Source organism: Daldinia loculata (genome assembly GCF_022478755.1).
Source record: "Daldinia loculata strain CBS 113971 unplaced genomic scaffold F4817scaffold_30, whole genome shotgun sequence".
Lineage (NCBI taxonomy): Eukaryota > Fungi > Ascomycota > Sordariomycetes > Xylariales > Hypoxylaceae > Daldinia > Daldinia loculata.
In genome coordinates this window covers 237298-254004 of record NW_026054884.1, presented here as the reverse complement: position 1 = coordinate 254004, position 16707 = coordinate 237298, and the positions used below count along the sequence as shown (strand labels likewise).

At 49.5% G+C, this 16707-nt stretch overlaps 8 protein-coding genes across 8 annotated transcripts; 5 read left to right on the top strand and 3 right to left on the bottom strand.

The window, feature by feature from the left end:
- Positions 1-4: 4 nt before the first annotated feature.
- F4817DRAFT_141781 (uncharacterized protein) lies at positions 5-1052 on the top strand. Its single transcript, XM_049297865.1, has 2 exons — positions 5-598; positions 653-1052. The coding sequence occupies exons 1-2, from the start codon at positions 204-206 to the stop codon at positions 999-1001; spliced, it is 744 nt and encodes a 247-aa protein (XP_049158236.1). The 5' UTR covers positions 5-203; the 3' UTR covers positions 1002-1052.
- A 229-nt stretch (positions 1053-1281) lies between these two features.
- F4817DRAFT_340269 (cytochrome b5) lies at positions 1282-2925 on the bottom strand. Its single transcript, XM_049303622.1, has 2 exons — positions 2163-2925; positions 1282-2068 (listed from the first exon to the last, which is right to left on the bottom strand). Exons 1-2 carry the CDS (start codon positions 2478-2480, stop codon positions 1565-1567), a joined length of 822 nt encoding a protein of 273 aa, XP_049158235.1. The 5' UTR covers positions 2481-2925; the 3' UTR covers positions 1282-1564.
- Positions 2926-3356: 431 nt separating this feature from the next.
- F4817DRAFT_340268 (GroES-like protein) lies at positions 3357-4840 on the top strand. Its single transcript, XM_049303621.1, has one exon. It carries the CDS (start codon positions 3507-3509, stop codon positions 4605-4607), a length of 1101 nt encoding a protein of 366 aa, XP_049158234.1. The 5' UTR covers positions 3357-3506; the 3' UTR covers positions 4608-4840.
- Positions 4841-5064: 224 nt separating this feature from the next.
- On the top strand, positions 5065-6300 carry F4817DRAFT_340267 (40S ribosomal protein S5). Its single transcript, XM_049303620.1, has 4 exons — positions 5065-5282; positions 5357-5396; positions 5548-5731; positions 5791-6300. Exons 1-4 carry the CDS (start codon positions 5183-5185, stop codon positions 6106-6108), a joined length of 642 nt encoding a protein of 213 aa, XP_049158233.1. The 5' UTR covers positions 5065-5182; the 3' UTR covers positions 6109-6300.
- Positions 6301-7892, bottom strand: F4817DRAFT_340265 (uncharacterized protein). Its single transcript, XM_049303619.1, has one exon. It carries the CDS (start codon positions 7399-7401, stop codon positions 6508-6510), a length of 894 nt encoding a protein of 297 aa, XP_049158232.1. The 5' UTR covers positions 7402-7892; the 3' UTR covers positions 6301-6507.
- Positions 7893-8108: 216 nt separating this feature from the next.
- Positions 8109-9263, bottom strand: F4817DRAFT_340263 (NAD(P)-binding protein). Its single transcript, XM_049303618.1, has 2 exons — positions 9007-9263; positions 8109-8938 (listed from the first exon to the last, which is right to left on the bottom strand). The coding sequence occupies exons 1-2, from the start codon at positions 9066-9068 to the stop codon at positions 8224-8226; spliced, it is 777 nt and encodes a 258-aa protein (XP_049158231.1). The 5' UTR covers positions 9069-9263; the 3' UTR covers positions 8109-8223.
- Positions 9264-9314: 51 nt separating this feature from the next.
- Positions 9315-12941, top strand: F4817DRAFT_340262 (stress protein ORP150). The gene is made up of 2 exons (XM_049303617.1): positions 9315-9364; positions 9431-12941. The coding sequence occupies exon 2, from the start codon at positions 9707-9709 to the stop codon at positions 12737-12739; it is 3033 nt and encodes a 1010-aa protein (XP_049158230.1). The 5' UTR covers positions 9315-9364; positions 9431-9706; the 3' UTR covers positions 12740-12941.
- Positions 12942-13833: 892 nt separating this feature from the next.
- Positions 13834-15596, top strand: F4817DRAFT_141720 (secreted aspartic proteinase precursor). Its single transcript, XM_049297864.1, has 3 exons — positions 13834-14165; positions 14229-14343; positions 14410-15596. Exons 1-3 carry the CDS (start codon positions 13901-13903, stop codon positions 15371-15373), a joined length of 1344 nt encoding a protein of 447 aa, XP_049158229.1. The 5' UTR covers positions 13834-13900; the 3' UTR covers positions 15374-15596.
- Positions 15597-16707: the final 1111 nt, after the last annotated feature.

The window sequence follows — 16707 nt, the reverse complement described above, 5'->3', positions numbered from 1 at the left end:
TTGTCTTTTCTCTCTAATTCATTTCAGCTACTCTACGTTTCTCTTTGGGATATTCATTTTCCGTCTTCTTTCTCTTCTTCCGTATATCAACGTAATATTCTAAGGCTAGTCCTTCTCAGCGCGAGTCGCTTATTACATACGCTCTCTTAAACGACATTCTTTATATTTAGACGAAGTCAAAAACATTCATCAAAACAGCCAAGATGCATTTCTCTACCTCTACTACCGCCGCTCTTCTCACCCTGTTGGGTTCCGCTGCTGCGCAGAAGGTCCACGTCGTTTCGGTTGGCTCTCCCAATGGCACTCTTATTTTCAGCCCGGAAAACCTCAAGGCGGATGTTGGCGATATGATTCAGTTCCAGTTCCGAGGTGGCAACCACAGTGTAGTGCAGTCCAACTTCGACAACCCCTGCACACCCATCTCCGACCACACCAACCAGACCGGCATTTTCTCCGGCTACCAACCCGTGGCTGCCAGCAAGGCCGTGGGCATGATCCCCACATACACTGTCAAGGTCTCAGCCAAGACACCCCTGTGGTTCTACTGCTCTCAGGGCAAGCACTGCCAAAACGGAATGGTTATGGTAGTTAACGAGAAGTGAGTATAATACTTCACGAAGCGAATGAGATTAATATATGCTAACCTGAATAGCACTTCGGCAAATGCCACACGAAGCCTGTCAAACTTCAAGGAGATTGCTAAGGGAGCTGCCGCCAATGTTGCCCCCTCAACACCTACTGGTGGTTCCTTGGGCAATGGTACCTCTTCTGGCGGTTCGGACTCTGGTTCAGGTTCCGGCTCAGGATCTGGCTCCGGATCCGGTTCTGGCTCTGGTTCAGGCTCTGGAACTGGTGCGGATGCCACAGCCACACAATCCTCGGCTCCTGTGGCATCGGCTACCTCCAGCACCTCTGCGATCCCGACCGCTGCCGCAAACATCGTTGGTGCCTCCAGCTCAATGGGTCTCCTTGGTCTGGTCGCTGCCCTATTTATGCTATGATCTGTCCTATAATAGGATATAAATAAGATTTGCTCGTCCATAGTCTTATAGCTATGGTTTAATGGCGGGAGGCGATGAGTCGTGCGGCGCCCGCGCAGACTCTAGGCCATAATATCGCGAGGGGGCCAAACAGGCGTCGAACCCATTGGATGGGCAATCACGCCGTTGCGGATAGACAACCCTTTACATGTATATCTTGGATTCTTCGTCCTAGGGGCAGGCGGTTCGGTTCGCATTATTGTGCAGTTAGATGAAATGCCCTGATTTTTGAATAATATACCCATTAATCCCAAAGAGAAAAACAAACTGTCTTCATGGTCTTCAAGAGTGAATATATGAAATTTCATTTAGTAGGTGTCTAGAAGTATTATTAGCGCTCGTAATAGTAGAACGTTACTTGCCGATATCACCTTAGCCTTTATTATGTTCTCGAGTTAACACTCAATGAGCTAAAGGTCCAACATGTGATCGATCCGTCCCAACCAATTTTATTCAGTTCCTTTTCCTAGGTTTTTACACGTCGCTTTCCCGCTATTAAAATACATATTTGAAATAAAACCTTATTAATCTTCAGAGCCAGGGATCTTCCTCGGCTTCCTACCCTTCGCCGCCGCATCGCACAACTTCTTCCTCGGCTCCTTATCTAACCAGCTCTTGTCCTTCTTAACGTAGCCGACCTTAGGGTACTTAGGGCTATTCTCGAAGAAACGGACCCAATGCAGCAACCCCTCGTGGACTTTCTGCCTCGCCTCCTCGAGCTCCTTCTTCTTGAGCGCGGCGAGCTCTGCCGGCGCAAAGTGCGAGTCTACGGCCGGGTCGTCTAGCGGTAGGAACATGTCTTCGACTCCCCGCATATCGGGCGTCCGGTCCTCGGCGAAACACCCCGTTACGTAGGACCGCGCTGAGTCGGCGCCCGCGAAGAATCGGTACGAGCCGCCCGGACCGTAAGTCCGCCGGTTGCTTGATACGTCGAAGATGCTGCCGTTGATGGCGAGGTAGATGGGCTTAGACTCGTCGGTGCCGTCGTATTGGGCGAGCTCGGCGGGGGTTAGGTATATGGGACCGCGCTGTTGGACGAGCAAGATGTTAGAATGGTAAAGACAGGTAGCTAGGTAGCTAGGTAGCTAAGGTAGACTGAATTGGAAAGCTTAGACGTCGTACCAATTGGCTCTTCCACCAGTCCAGCTGCATGTACTTGGGTGGCGCCCGCATGCTCCAGAAGAAAGACTCGCCGCCCGAGACGAGGTAGCTAAGGCCGCAGGACGCGACGAATAGGAACGAGAGCACGCGCAGGACGTCCAGCCACGGGCTATACTCTTCGTCGTCGTCGACGAGCTCCTTCGTTTTACGCTTGGGCTTGGGCTGCTTGGGCGCGGGCGCGGGCGTGTCCGACTCCGAGGTATCGAGCTCCTCGACGATAGCAGTTCGAACATCGTCCCTCGCGGGGCCTTTGCCCTTGCGCTGACGGATCTCAGCCATGGCGAGATAGCTTTGAGCAGCAATAGCTCTTCTTCACGTCTATATTTTTTGCAGGTACTCAAAGAAGTTCAGGAGAAGGTAGTAGTAGGTAGTTATTACAAACACTGTTTTACATTAGAAAAGGGGATAATACATCCATAGGAGCAGGTAACGCAATGTGGCCTTGTGCGAAGTTGGCTCGTATAACTCGTATAATTGTTCTAACTCGACTCTTCCCGCCGGAAGCTCGAGGCTCCGCAAATTGGGAATTCGCAAATTGGGAATTGGGAATTGGACAGTTATGGTTGGCCGGAGCTTACGCGGTTCAACTTTATTACGTACCTGGCCGACCTAACATCAATTGGAAGAGGTACCATGGTAGCCAGCCACAGTGTGGCTACTAGCTTGGAAATAAAAGTTTAAAGTCCAACAGGAATTAGACGATTGCTGTGACATCAACCTCCATTAACCTCTCCAACGCAGCATAACGTCACAACCGAGGTTACGTTAGCTATATTTTACCCTCGCGGTGCTCTGGATATGCTGTTGGAAGTTCGTGGTTATTCCAATGATACTTCATACTTCATTTAAACTCCGGTAACCCCATCCAGGTCAATCGGCCCCGTGTCGGTATATCGGCCTACTCGTGATTCGTCCAATTATCTCATCGGGCATTTTCCCCCTTGAGCTACGATCTGGATTTGTAAAGAATGTTAATGCGCGATGAAGACGCACGCATAGCAACTTCTTCGCGATCATCGCGTACCTCAGTAAGCATCGTAGATCCTGTGTCGGTTTTCATTCGCCCTTCGGCAACGACGTGGTGGGAACGTTAGGATGACTCAATCAGCGCGTCAGTATAGGAACTCTGAGGGTGTTAAGGATTATGTATAAATATACGAGGATGAACTTGGGAACTAGGTATAGCTTTATATCCTCGAACTGTATCACTAGTCAAGACATAGTATCTAGTCACCAGCTATCCGATTACACCAATATCACACCCTAAAATCTTGAATATACCAATATCCCCTTTCTCCTTACTCAATGGCTTCCTCAACTATGCACGCGGTTGGCGTAACAGAGTACGGCCCCGTTGAGAACTTACACTCAAGAGAAGTCCCCAAGCCATCGAAGCCAACTGGCCGTCAAATGATCGTTCAGGTGAAAGCCATCTCCGTCAACCCTATCGACAAGAAGGTCCGCGCTGGCACTTACGACGATGCCCCTGACTATTACGAGCGAGTCAAGCCACTAACACAAGACTCACCTCACTTCCATATCCCTGGCTACGACGGTGCCGGGATCGTCCTTGAGACGGGCCCAGATGTAAAGTACTTCAAGCCCGGCGAGGAGGTCTACTACCTCGGAAACCCTGTCTTCCAAGGCTCCTATGCCGAGCAGCTGATCGTGGATGAGCGACACGCCGGTCACAAGCCAAAGTCTCTCGATTTTGTCCAGGCCGCAGCAATGCCATTAACTTTCGCCACTGCATACGAGTCGCTCATTGACCGACTAGAGATCAAGGTGGGCGAGAAAGCCGGAATCCTCATCATCAACGGCGGCGGCGGCATGGGATCGATCACATCCCAAGTCGCGCGGCACATCTTGAAACTGCCTATCGTCATCACCACGGCCTCGCGACCTGAGACCATCGAGTTCTCCAAGAAGATGGGCGCCACGCACGTGGTCAACCACCGCGGAGATATCGTGCAGCAGATCAAGGACCTAAACCTTCCCGCCGACATCCCCCTAAAGTACGCGTACATCACGGCCCGCACGGAGCAGTACCTGTTCCCGATCGCGGACATCCTGGCGCCCTTCGGCAAGGTGGGCAGCATCGTGCAGGCCAACTTCGACATGTACGGATCGCAGATGATGAGTAAGTCGCTGACTTTTGTCTGGTGCTGGGTTGGGACTGGGCCGTACCATTATTACTACAATGACAAGCAGGAGAAGCACCATGATTGGTATGAGGAGCTAGCTACGCTGCTAGATCAGGGCGTGATCAAGTGCCATTTGAATGAGCGCTTGAGGGCCACGGCTGAGGGCATCAGGCAGGCGCACAGGAGGCTTGAGGCCGGGAATGCTGTAGGAAAGATTGGACTGGGTATTGATGAACCTGGGAAGGGAAAGGCGTTTCAGTAGATGCTTTGTAAAGGAGAGTGAGTTTATATGTGGATGGAGTTGACATTTTGATAATCAGTTAGTATTTGTGAGCATTTAAGTGGTTGAGGATAGATAAATGCCATGACTTATGTTTTCGTATAACATTTCCTTCTCTCTACTTAGACACTCAAATGTGTTCTATGTTCTAGGTTAATAAGGTGCAACTGGAGTTTGATGAAGAACAGTCTAAAAAGTCAACTTAGATATGCCTCCTTTTTCGGAATAGCAGTACCTAGGTACATGTACTAGTCATGCATGCATGGCTGTGGTGCTAAATGTTAATTCAGGGCACCTAAGTACCTATCACGTGAAATTTTTAATATTTTCTGCTGCCAACTGCCACCGCCTGTAACAAACCGACGCGCCTGATTGGCCTTCTCGCACTAACCACTGAGCCCTAGCGCACCAATTCTACCCACGAATTTCAATCGGATGTACCCGGCCAAAATTTCTATCTCGAACCTTCAACAGTGGAATTTCGCGATCCTCCCCACCACCAACGTTCGACCTTCTAACAACACCAAACTCCCAGCCAGAACGCCAGAACAATCAAGATGTCTGACAACGGCGAGGTCGAGGTCGAATCCACCAACTACCAGGTCCTTCCCAAGGACGTCGTCTCCGAGATTGGCAGCATCAAGCTGTTCAACCGATGTACGTTTTCTCTTATCGCCTACGACTTTCTTTTTATTCGACCCTTGGAGCATTGCGACTGACTCTTTAAACAGGGAGCTACGAGGATGTTGAGATCCGCGACATCTCTTTGACGTAAGTTCACTGCTCGATCCTCTACGTCTCGATTCGACCTGAAAGTCTGGGTTTGGGCGACGCGACATCTAGCCTTGATTCTCGAAGAAAACGCATGGAGAACTGTAACGGAAAAGTTGAGGACAGCACACTAACAGTACAATCTCGATAGCGATTACATCCAGATCCGATCCCCCGTCTACATTCCTCACTCCGCTGGTCGTTATGCCGCCAAGCGATTCCGCAAGGCCAACTGCCCTATCATCGAGCGATTGACTAACTCGCTCATGATGCACGGCCGCAACAACGGCAAGAAGCTCAAGGCTGTCCGAATCGTTGCCCACTCTTTCGAGATCGTAAGGAACTAGGAGCCGATTTTTTTTTTCCAGCGTAGTAAAAGACTAATATCGCATAGATTCACCTCATGACCGACCAGAACCCCATCCAGATCGCTGTTGACGCCATTGTCAACTGCGGCCCCCGAGAAGACAGCACCCGTATCGGTTCCGCTGGTACCGTCCGACGACAGGCTGTCGATGTGTCCCCTCTCCGACGAGTCAACCAGGCTATTGCCCTGCTCACCACCGGTGCCCGAGAGGCCTCTTTCCGCAACGTCAAGTCGATTGCCGAGTGCCTGGCTGAAGAGCTGATCAACGCTGCCAAGGGAAGCAGCAACTCGTACGCCATCAAGAAGAAGGATGAGCTGGAGCGTGTCGCCAAGAGCAACCGATAAAAGGGGTGCAGTTTCTGGGTTTTCTTCGGCGTGGACGATCTGGGCATTTTACACTCTGCATTTGTGCGTTTCTGGCTCAGGCGGGATGCGGTTCTATGGCATACTAGTCACATAGGCCTCTTCAATAAAGGCTCTGCCCGTGTGGGCAAATCATGAACTGAAATCAAGTAATTCCCGAAACGATACTGGTGTTATAGCATTTATTTTGCTCTACTGATATAGCTCTCGCAAATGCAATGGCATCCGTAAACGAAATTAGTCATAACTGACTTGGTATCTTTGTAAGAACAGCAACGCAACGCAACGCCAACCGATGAAGTAGCGCTTATACTACCACCCTCGTACTCCTAATATCAAGGCTCGAGCAATTCTGATATCCCTTTAAGCCTGCTTGTAGCACTATACTCTCGGGTTTCCCTCCTTGATATGCAGTCGCAAAAACATTCCTACGTGCGGAATACCCTCCTCGTACCATTTACCCATGCCCTCGTCGACTTTGAAACCCCACCTCTCGTAGAGTTTAATCACACTCTCCTGGGCGTGACAGCACACCAGGCCGTTCCACTTGGGAATATCGCCAGCCACGCCAACCTTGAGCTGATCCATACCTAGTTCCGTGACGCTAGGGTTGAAGAAGGTCGGGTTGTCCTCGAGCCACTTCTTGGCTGCTCGCCACAACTGGCCCGCGATGTGGTGGCCGCGAAACTCGGGAATCACTGCCATGCGGCCTAGTTTGACGTACGGCTCCTTTCCATCGTGATATGTTGTAGGCCGATCTGCACCAAAAGGTAAAGCAGAGGCTTGGCGCTCCTCGTCCACAGACGTCAGGGTTCTGGCTCGAGGCCTTGCAGTTCCGGAAGAAGTAGTAGTGCCATCACCCTTCTTCTCGCCATCACTCTCATCATCCAGCAGCAGCACATTATTCACGTACCTTCCACCCGGCTGGGGGTGCGGCGGGTGCGGAAACGGCACAATGCGCAGGGTTCCGATAGGTAGGCTGCGGGTCTCGGACTTGCGGGGCTTGGTGACTTCGCCGGAGTGCGGGTCGCGCTCCTCGGGCTCGGTGGTGAAGTTCACGCTGGCGTACATGACCCAGTGGCAGGAGCGCGCGTCATCCGGGTCGTGCTCGTTGGCCAGCGGGACGCCCTGCTCGCGCACGAAGACCGCCTCGCGCACCTCCATCGCGTCGCTGAACGTCTTGGGCACGTGTCCCGGTTGCTGGTCGTGAGGCCGCGTGCGGTCGTACCCGTCCAGCCGCGTGGGCTCGAGGTGCGAGATGAATGGTGTGCCCATTTTGGGATTGGGGGTTTATCTTTCCAGTTCGGGTTGGTGGATTAGTGGCGGCGGAGTTTGCTCCGTGGGGACTTGGCTTAGGCCCGGGGTTGACGATCACTCTTATTAGTTTCTTTGCGGTTTTCCTTTTTGTGTTCTCCGGGTAAGTTGGTTTTGTTTGTTTGATAACCCGAGAATAGAAGGTGAAAACCTAGTTTTCTTCTATATTTGCTCCAAGTAGAAGAAGTAGATGATCACTTTAGTAACTGTGGTTGATAGACAAATGGACGGTGTATGTGCTGTGATGATGGCCACGACAGGATGCCTATGTAAGTAAGTAGGGATAAACTAAGGGGGTAAAAGTAAGGCTGTGACTAATGAGAAAGTCACGGAATTCGAAGGGGCCCAGAATAATGGGAATGGGGTGTACGAAACTGAAACGAGATCGTCGAGGTCAAGGTTCAATAAGTTGAGTCATCGAGAACCAAAGCTGAAGGAGCGGGGGTTACACAGGTCGCCACGGAGCCGACAGTTCCATCCGGCGTTGGATTTTGCCACCCCGTCGTCTCGGCGCGCCACGTGAACTGCGGATACTTTTGCCGACGCTTGCCGACAAGAGGTACCGGTCTTAGATGGAGTCTTCTTAATAGGTACCTAAATTTTTAATAGAAAAATAGCATTCAAGAATTGAATTTTTAAGCATCCTGAACTTTGAAGAATGAGTAAGATGAGAACAGAAGGAATAACTGGTCACTTTTATTAGTGTTGTGTTACCTTAAATGCATTTTAGCTCGAACAAGCAGACTTGAAACGGTAGCTCCGAGTTAATATATCACTTTATCACTATTTAAGACCACCACTTAGCAATATGCTCTGACCCGTTAAGTATCCCGTCCTGCATATCATAGTAACAATATTGGCGCATTCTTGAGGCTTTCCTAGCCGTCCCACCGGGATATTCTTGACGTCACCCGGCGTGCCCTCGGCAGACTTCTCGTCGGGCACCATTCCCGTTTCCCCAATCATAGCCGGAGCTACATCGTTAACAGTAATTCCTACCTTTGCGTGCTTCATTGCCAGATTCTTCATCAGACCTGTCAAACCCGCTTTGGAAGCTGCATAATGGCAAGCGTTGATGCCACCTCCTAGTGCAGCTATCGAAGAGATGAAAATAATCCGACCCCACTCCTGAGCCTCCATATGGGGAATGCTCAACTTGGACAGAATAAAAGAAGCCCGCAAGTTCACGTTGATAGTATAATCGAATTCTTCCAAGCTCACATCCAGGATACCGTTGAGTCGCCTCCCGTAGCCTGCGTTGGAAACTAGTATATCTGGACCGTCTTGGCCGTGTTGTTCCTTAATTTCACGAAAGAGCCGCTCGATCTCTTCGGCCGAGCCGGTATCGACACGATGGACGGTGACCTTGCGGCTCTCGCTGCCAGCCGACTTGCGAAGCTCCTCAGCTAAGTCGTCTACTGGCTGTCTATTGTGGAAACATGTCAGGGCAAGGGAGGCCCCATGAGCCCATAGGTCCCGAGCACATGCAGAGCCGATGCTATGATTCGTCAACGCTGTACAGGCAAATTCTCTACTTTTGCATATGAATATATGGTGTTGGCATACCCTCCAGAAGCACCCGTTATGAGGGCGAGACGACCATTGATCTCATTATCGACTCTAGGCATGGTTATTGGACGGTTATTGGACGGGACGAAGGCTGTTGGAACTTAGAGTTTAAGGTAATATTAAATTGACGTAAAGGCCAAGATGTACCCCATACTTCTTGATGCGCGGGGAAACCTTAGAGATTACCTCATACGTACAAATGCGCCAGCCACAAGTGCCTACATAGCTGTTCTTTCTTAGAGTTCTCAGAGTTCTCAGAGTTTCTCAGAGTGGGGTTCTTCTAAGAATTTCCACATTCGTAGCATTTTAGTTCCATATTTCGCTATCGAGCCAATCAGATCACTATCGGTGGCTTCTATGAAAGGTGTCAGCCACGTGCAGTTTCAACAAGTTGTCCTCTTTGTAGGAAAATAATACGTACTTTTTGGCCAAGCTCGCGCGGTGAGGTCAGAAAGCTGTCTTGGAATAGCTTGGTTTTCCGTTTAGTTAAGGCCAGATTCTACATAATAGAATAAAAGAAACCATTTATAACAAGGTCACCAGGCTGGAGCCTCACAAATAAAGTTGCATTCAAATTTCTCCCTCTTAAAAAAAGCATCAACTTTGTTTGATCGCTCCCACAACTTTTCTTGTAGCTGGTCTCAAAATCTTTCTGCGGCGAGCTTCTCGCCAATCACCCCTCCTCATCCCGCCCAACATGGCACAAACATTCTCCCCTCGATCAATACTACTTTGTGTAGTTTTATTTTTCTCTACGAATGTCCTTGCTATATCTGCTGTTCTCGGTATAGATCTCGGTACCGAATACATAAAAGCCACCCTCGTCAAGCCTGGTATCCCCCTCGAAATCGTCCTAACTAAAGACTCGCGAAGAAAAGAAACCTCTGCAGTCGCATTCAAGCCCTCGCAAAATGCCCCCAAGAGTGGCTCGTATCCCGAGAGGGCATATGGCTCCGATGCCATGGCTCTTGCAGCTCGGTTCCCTGGCGATGTCTACCCTAACCTCAAGACCCTCCTTGGCCTTCCCACGGACCACCCGATCGTGAAGGAGTACAGTGCAAGGCACCCTAGCCTACAATTAGAGGCGCACAAGACCCGCGGTACAGTCGCGTTCAAGAGCCAGGCTACTGCCAAGGAAGAGGCATGGATGGTAGAAGAATTGTTAGCAATGGAGCTTCAGAACATACAGCGCAACGCCGAAGCAATGGCTGGTTCTGACGACAACGTTCGATCTGTGGTTATTACGGTCCCGCCATTCTATACTGTCGAAGAGAAACGCGCTGTGGAATTGGCTGCCGAGCTCGTTGGTCTCAAGGTTTTATCCCTTATTAGTGACGGTCTTGCTGTCGGGTTAAACTACGCTACGAGCCGAACATTCCCTACTGTTAGCGAGGGAGCTAAGCCAGAGTATCACATGGTCTTTGACATGGGCGCTGGGTCTACCAAGGCAACGGTCATGAAGTTCCAAGGCCGAACTGTCAAGGATATCGGCAAATTCAACAAGACGGTCCAGGAAGTACAGGTCGTCGGAGCCGGTTGGGATAGGACTCTAGGCGGTGACGCTCTCAACTACTTGATCGTGGACGACATGATCTCTAAGTTTGTTGAGACACCCGCTGCTAAGAAGGCCTCTGTGACGGCAGAGAGCGTTCGGGGTCACGGACGAGCTATGGCGAAACTTCTGAAAGATGCCGAAAGATTAAGACATGTCCTCAGCGCCAATGTCGACACTGCCACTAGTTTCGAGGGCCTTTATGATGATATCGACTTCAGATATAAGATTACTCGAGCAGACTTTGAGAAGTTGGCTGAAGCGCATGCCGAGAGAGTTGGCGCCACCGTCCAAAAGGCCCTAGAGGTAGCCGAGCTTGACATTAACCAACTTGACTCTATCATTCTTCACGGCGGTTCCTCGCGGACGCCTTTCGTCCAGAAGCAGCTTGAAAAGATTGCTAGCGGTGAAAAGCTCCGTGGCAATGTCAACTCAGACGAAGCAGCAGTATTTGGCGCAGCTTTCCGAGCTGCAGAACTTAGCCCTAGCTTCCGAGTCAGGGAGATCAGGATCTCTGACAGCTCCTACTTCCCAGCGGGGATGAAATGGACGAACCCCCAGAACAAACCCCAGCAGCAGCGACTCTGGACCGAGAGATCTCTCCTCGGTGCTGCCCCGAAGGAAGTCACTTTCACAAACCATGAGGATTTCTCGGTCCGTTTCTATCAACAGGTACCCTCAGCCGACGGCACCGCGGTAGACCGAGAGACAAAAGTCTTGACTACGAAAAACCTGACGGCGTCTGTTGCATCTCTCGTCGAGAAGGGTTGCGCTAACTCCGATATTCATTTCAAGGTCAAGTTACGACTCAGCACTGAAAATGGCGAAGTAGAAGTTGACAAGGCTGCCGTTGAGTGTGAGGCTGAGGTACAGGAAAAGGAAGGTTCGGTCATTGAAGGCGTGAAGAACCTCTTTGGATTCGGTAAAAACAAGGACCAGCAACCTCTAAAAGAGGGCGAAGAAGCTTCCGAGGGTGCCTCAACCACCAAGTCCACTAATACGGCTACGACCTCTTCTGTGGAATCTAGCTCTACTTCGACAACTGCAACTGAGTCGACGTCCGCTGAATCTGCAGAGGGCAGCCCGGTGCCAAAGAAGAAGCAACTCATTGTGGTTCCGATTGACTACACCATAAAGAAGGCGGGCATTCCAGGTCTATCAAAAGCAGACCTTGCCAAGTCAAAGGATCGCATCAAGGCTTTTGAGGCTTCCGATAAATCTCGACGATTGAGGGAAGAAGCACTAAACCAGCTTGAAGGCTTCACCTACAGGGTCAGGGATTTACTAGAGAGTGAATCCTTCGTAGCTGCATCGACCCCAGAAGAGCGAGCTGAGCTGGAAAGGAAGGCTAGTGAAGCTAGTGAATGGCTCTACGATGATGGGGCTGACGCACCTCGCGAGGCGTTCAAGGCCAAACTCAAGAGTCTAAAAGATATCGTTTCTCCCATAGAGAAGAGGATTGAGGAAGCGCAAAAGAGACCAGAGCTAGTTAAGAGCCTACGAAGTACACTTGACCAGACGACCACTTTCATTGATACAATCAAGGAGAAGATTGCCGAGGCGGATGCATACATATCCTCTCTCAGTTCTAGCACTACTTCGACAAGTGAAACAACTTCTACCGTCACTTCGGCCCCGTCTAAAGATGCTGGCGAGTTTGACGGTCTTGAGGATGAAGAAACTACAACTTCGACAACAGCTACAGCCGCTGCAGAGGACCGCGGGCCGGCACCACCCGTTTACACTTTCGATGACCTCAAGGAGATCACGGATCTTTCAAAGTCTGTCATCGATTGGCTAGAGGAGAAAATTGCCGAACAGGAAAGGCTCCCCGAGGCAGCGGACCCAGTACTGTTGGCCAAGGACCTCATAGAGAAGACCAAAAAGCTGGAGAAGGCTGGCATGGACTTAGCAATGAAGAGCGTCAAAAGTTTCGAAAAGAGCAAGAAGAAGAGCAGCTCGAAGAAGCCGAGCAAGAGTAAAGCTAAGAAGGGATCTACTAAGACGGGTAGCGACGGCTCGAAGCCGACGGTAGAGTCCAAGGACGGGGAAAACTACATCAAGTTCGGAGAAGGCGGCAAGGGCCCGACGCCAGAGGAGATCGAGGAGATGATCAAGCGCTTGTCCAAGGAACAACAGAATAAGGAGGAGCCTAGGACAAAGCACGATGAGCTATAGAAGTGATAGGTAGATCTTGATGAATTATATGACGTAACTGGACAAAACGGTTGCCAGTTTCGAACCTATTGAGGTTGTATAATAACATTTGGTACGGACGCCCTTACGTCTAGGCATATGGTTAATCGTATAGGCCATGTTCTACTACTGTGTAAGTGAAGCACCTAATGTTAGGCACCTAGGTATGTTTGTCTCTTCCAAACATGGGTAGTCGTAGTCGTAGTCGTAGTCGGCCCAGACAATATCTATAGGTGTCTCTATAGGTGTCTGATGTTCGTACAAAACTCTCCACCCTTTTTCCTGTAGTAGGCCGTTTGTCATCGTCATACGTGGTACATGATCTTTTTCTTGTGCACGCATTAGGAAAAGACAGGTACGAGTTGGACATTGTGGGAAAGGGGGATACAGAGTTAAACTAGGTAGGTACATGTAGTTCGGTCCTATTCGAGGTTAAAGCCTGGTTCATGTTGATATCATGAGTCGACCTGGCTATAAGCTGGTTACATGTATATGCCTGCCTACATGTACCTGGTACGCTAGTAAGTAATTGAAAGTGCTTAAGAAGTTTAAGAGACATGGAAGTTACACGGAGATGTTTGTCTGTAGGTACATGTCTACATTTAATTCATATAAATGCAGTTGCGCAAGATTACACGGGTTCCACGGTCCTTCAATCCAAAGGCAGCTGCGGATATCCGGCTTGGCAAGATCACCGACGGCTGTAAATTTTGGAGTCTTCATGTTTGAGGTTGTTTAAGGTTAGGGGGTAGCTGGGAGCAATCACCCAAAGCACGCGCCTGCCACAGGGGTATACCCAACTGCCACCTGCAGCTTTAGTGAAGCATCTCGTCACTTAGGTAACACGTCCCAGTGATTCACTTAACTTGGAAGGTACATATGTACTGTTCAAGTCACATACATGAGATCAGTAGACGAAATGTAGTTGCCTACCCTCTACTTTAGGGGACCTAATCTTGAGGGTAGTTGCACATGTTCATATCACAACATGCTCATACCCAAACACCATTTCCTATTTCCTGGGATACTCCTTTCAATAAAATTTCTCTTCTTCTTTTCTAATAAATCCCCCCTCCCCATTCTTTCTTACTCTCCCCTCGGCACAAGAAGTTCTACCATTAGATCACCAAAAGGTTCATCAGAATGGCGTACTTCCCTAGTGTCCGTGTGGTGGTGACGCTTTGCCTCTCCTTTTTCACTACTACTGTTTGGACCCTGGCCCTTGTTCCCAAGACTGGCAAAACGCTTTCTCTTCCCCTATCTCACAATGCTGATGTCCCTCGTCACGGCCCTACCGATTATCTCAGAACTCTGAAGAAGTACAACCTTAATGTCCCCGAGGGTTTGCAACAGGTTGTTGATGCCCACAAAACCGCCACCAACAACAAGATCGTCGCAGACGAACCTGGTAAGTTAAGCAGCGTTGGACCCTCTAAGGGAATTGGACAGTTGTAACTAACAACAACATCAGGAAGTTCTGCTCCGGCCGCCGCTCACGATGGTGATCTTCTCTGGCTCACTCCTGTCAGCATCGGTGACCCCCCTCAGCAGCTGTACCTTGATCTAGATACTGGATCATCTGATACGTACGTTGCCATCCTAGACTTATTGTACTTGATAACGTAATTGGTGTATACTAACAAGTAATGTAGCTGGATCTTCTCGACCGACACGGATAATGCTGAAGTGGACGGACAGACCCTTTGGGATCCTAGCAAGTCATCGTCAGCCAACAAGATCCAGAACTGTACTTGGTCTATCATCTATGGCGACTTTTCTACCTCTCAGGGTATTTGTTATAAGGATACTCTCATACTTGGAAATCTCTCGATTCCCAACATGACAATTGAATCGGCTACATCGGTGTCAACTATGTTTACCGAGTCTGCGAATATGTCTGGCCTTATAGGATTAGCCTGGCCTTCCATAGCTCAGATGCTGCCACCCCAGAAGACCCTTCTTGATCTTCTACCCAATGTGCTGAGTCAACCTTTGTTTACGGTCGACCTGCGTCACAACAGCAGTGAAGGTTCCTTCAACTTTGGATACATCGACGATAGCCTGCATACTTCGGATATCAAGTACATCGACGTGAACACGACGGACGGTTATTGGGCTGTTCAACAGACGGGCTTCTCCATTGGTGGCTCAGACGTCAAATATGAGTTCAGCGAAGCACGAGATATCATTGTTGACACTGGCTCTACTCTATTCTTTGCCCCAGAGGAGGCGGTTAAGACGTATTTCGGCAGCGTCCCCGGTGCCAACTACTCGTACACGGATTACGGATGGGTGCTTCCCTGCAACACAACCCCACCCGACTTCGTTTACGAGCTCGGAGATACACAGGGAAACAGACTTGCCGGCTCGGTGCCTGGTGCTTACTTCGTGTACGCCCATTCCACTGACGACCTGTGCTATGCTGGTCTACAATCCCTCAGTTCCTTTACCGATATGCCAAGCATTTTTGGCGATGTGTTCCTCAAGAGCGGATTTGCCGTCTTCGACATCGCGAACAAGAAGTTTGGGATGGCCCCGAAGCCCCTGAACACCAACAATGATAAACGAGACTTGGATGCTCGTGATGAGGTTAAAAATGTCGTCGAACATATTTGAGGCAAGGGAGAATATGGGATCAATTTGCTGATTTGCATTGTACGAATGATACGAGAGCTCTTTGCGTTTAATTGTTTTGGCTTCCGTTGTTGGGGAGGCTCGCCTACCCAACTTAGACTTTCATGATGTTTACTTTGCGTACCTACGCGGTATGTATTCATTTTAACCTCGATCGGTAAAATAGGCGAATGAGATAGCTGTGGCAATAATCATGGAACTGATTCTACGAACTATCACTTGTACTTCGTTTCTCCTCTAGGCAGAGATAAATGTGACTCGTCGTACCTAGACTTTCGTAAACCTCCCGCCCTTCTCTAGTCCTGCCAATTCGTTTCCCTATTCCCTCTTTGACTTGTGTGTAGCGTAGTGGTGGTGCTGCTGGTTCTTGTAAGAGTTCGTTTACGAGAGGGGCTTACGTGGATTTTCGCCTCGAGACACGAACTTTGGCATTGAAAGGCCGGCAGATGGTATGTTCGTACGTGGTGTAATTTGAGGCTCTGGGCGGATAGGCGACGGCAAAGGGCTCGGGTATAAGCACGGCATATATATTTTACCTGAGTGCCGTTGCTTGCGCCTTTTTACTCCCCTCTTCCGCTATCTTTTCATTTGAGCAGTTCGCTAGGTTACCTGGCTTGTCCGAATACGAGTTTTCCTTTTGCCGAGTTAGTAAAGCTAATATCGCTTTCTGTAACTAACTCATTATCACTAACAGGTATACACATGAGGTTGGCCTTGTCTAGTATGAAAATGATTAATTATGATTACTGCCGTCTGCCTCTTTACTAAATTTAAGGCTGTTGACGTATGGTATAAGATGATAACTGATCAAAGCATCTCAAAACTCGGGGACGAGCATGCATTAATTTGAGCAAGATGCATTAGATGTACTCCTTGAACGATAAAAGCATCTATGTACAATAACAGACCCTTCTCTACTACTACTAAGGCCAGCTAATGAGATACGACATATGCATGCATCCATAGTCCATGACGACGGCCTCTGGCCCGCTTTCGCAATCGTTCCAACCTCGCGGGGCGGGGATGACGGCGACGGCGTTGTTCAAGAAACATAAAATCCTATGCCATGCTAAAATGCCAAGTGTGAGATGAGCGCTTCGCAGCACGCTCTGCCTGTCCGTGAACTATCAGGACCCAACCCCTTAATTTCACCCTACTGCGGCCGCCGCCTCCTTATTCATGATGCTACTTTTAAAAAAAAAGGGGGGGGGGGGGGGGGGGGGGGAGGTATTATTTAATATTTTAGTAGAAAGAAAAAATGAACCAGTAAAAGCCAAACGCAAAAAAAAAAAAACGAGTGGGGTAGTTTTTAAAAA

Coding starts and splice junctions, on each gene's coding strand:
- F4817DRAFT_141781 (XM_049297865.1), top strand. CDS start 204: ATGCATTTCTCTACCTCTACTACCGCCGCTCTTCTCACCCTGTTGGGT. Junction 599..652: donor GTTATGGTAGTTAACGAGAA/GTGAGTATAATA, acceptor TAACCTGAATAG/CACTTCGGCAAATGCCACAC.
- F4817DRAFT_340269 (XM_049303622.1), bottom strand. CDS start 2,480: ATGGCTGAGATCCGTCAGCGCAAGGGCAAAGGCCCCGCGAGGGACGAT. Junction 2,069..2,162: donor ACTGGTGGAAGAGCCAATTG/GTACGACGTCTA, acceptor CTCGTCCAACAG/CGCGGTCCCATATACCTAAC.
- F4817DRAFT_340268 (XM_049303621.1), top strand. CDS start 3,507: ATGGCTTCCTCAACTATGCACGCGGTTGGCGTAACAGAGTACGGCCCC.
- F4817DRAFT_340267 (XM_049303620.1), top strand. CDS start 5,183: ATGTCTGACAACGGCGAGGTCGAGGTCGAATCCACCAACTACCAGGTC. Junction 5,283..5,356: donor CATCAAGCTGTTCAACCGAT/GTACGTTTTCTC, acceptor CTCTTTAAACAG/GGAGCTACGAGGATGTTGAG. Junction 5,732..5,790: donor TTGCCCACTCTTTCGAGATC/GTAAGGAACTAG, acceptor AATATCGCATAG/ATTCACCTCATGACCGACCA.
- F4817DRAFT_340265 (XM_049303619.1), bottom strand. CDS start 7,401: ATGGGCACACCATTCATCTCGCACCTCGAGCCCACGCGGCTGGACGGG.
- F4817DRAFT_340263 (XM_049303618.1), bottom strand. CDS start 9,068: ATGCCTAGAGTCGATAATGAGATCAATGGTCGTCTCGCCCTCATAACG. Junction 8,939..9,006: donor ATAACGGGTGCTTCTGGAGG/GTATGCCAACAC, acceptor GACGAATCATAG/CATCGGCTCTGCATGTGCTC.
- F4817DRAFT_340262 (XM_049303617.1), top strand. CDS start 9,707: ATGGCACAAACATTCTCCCCTCGATCAATACTACTTTGTGTAGTTTTA.
- F4817DRAFT_141720 (XM_049297864.1), top strand. CDS start 13,901: ATGGCGTACTTCCCTAGTGTCCGTGTGGTGGTGACGCTTTGCCTCTCC. Junction 14,166..14,228: donor GATCGTCGCAGACGAACCTG/GTAAGTTAAGCA, acceptor CAACAACATCAG/GAAGTTCTGCTCCGGCCGCC. Junction 14,344..14,409: donor GATACTGGATCATCTGATAC/GTACGTTGCCAT, acceptor CAAGTAATGTAG/CTGGATCTTCTCGACCGACA.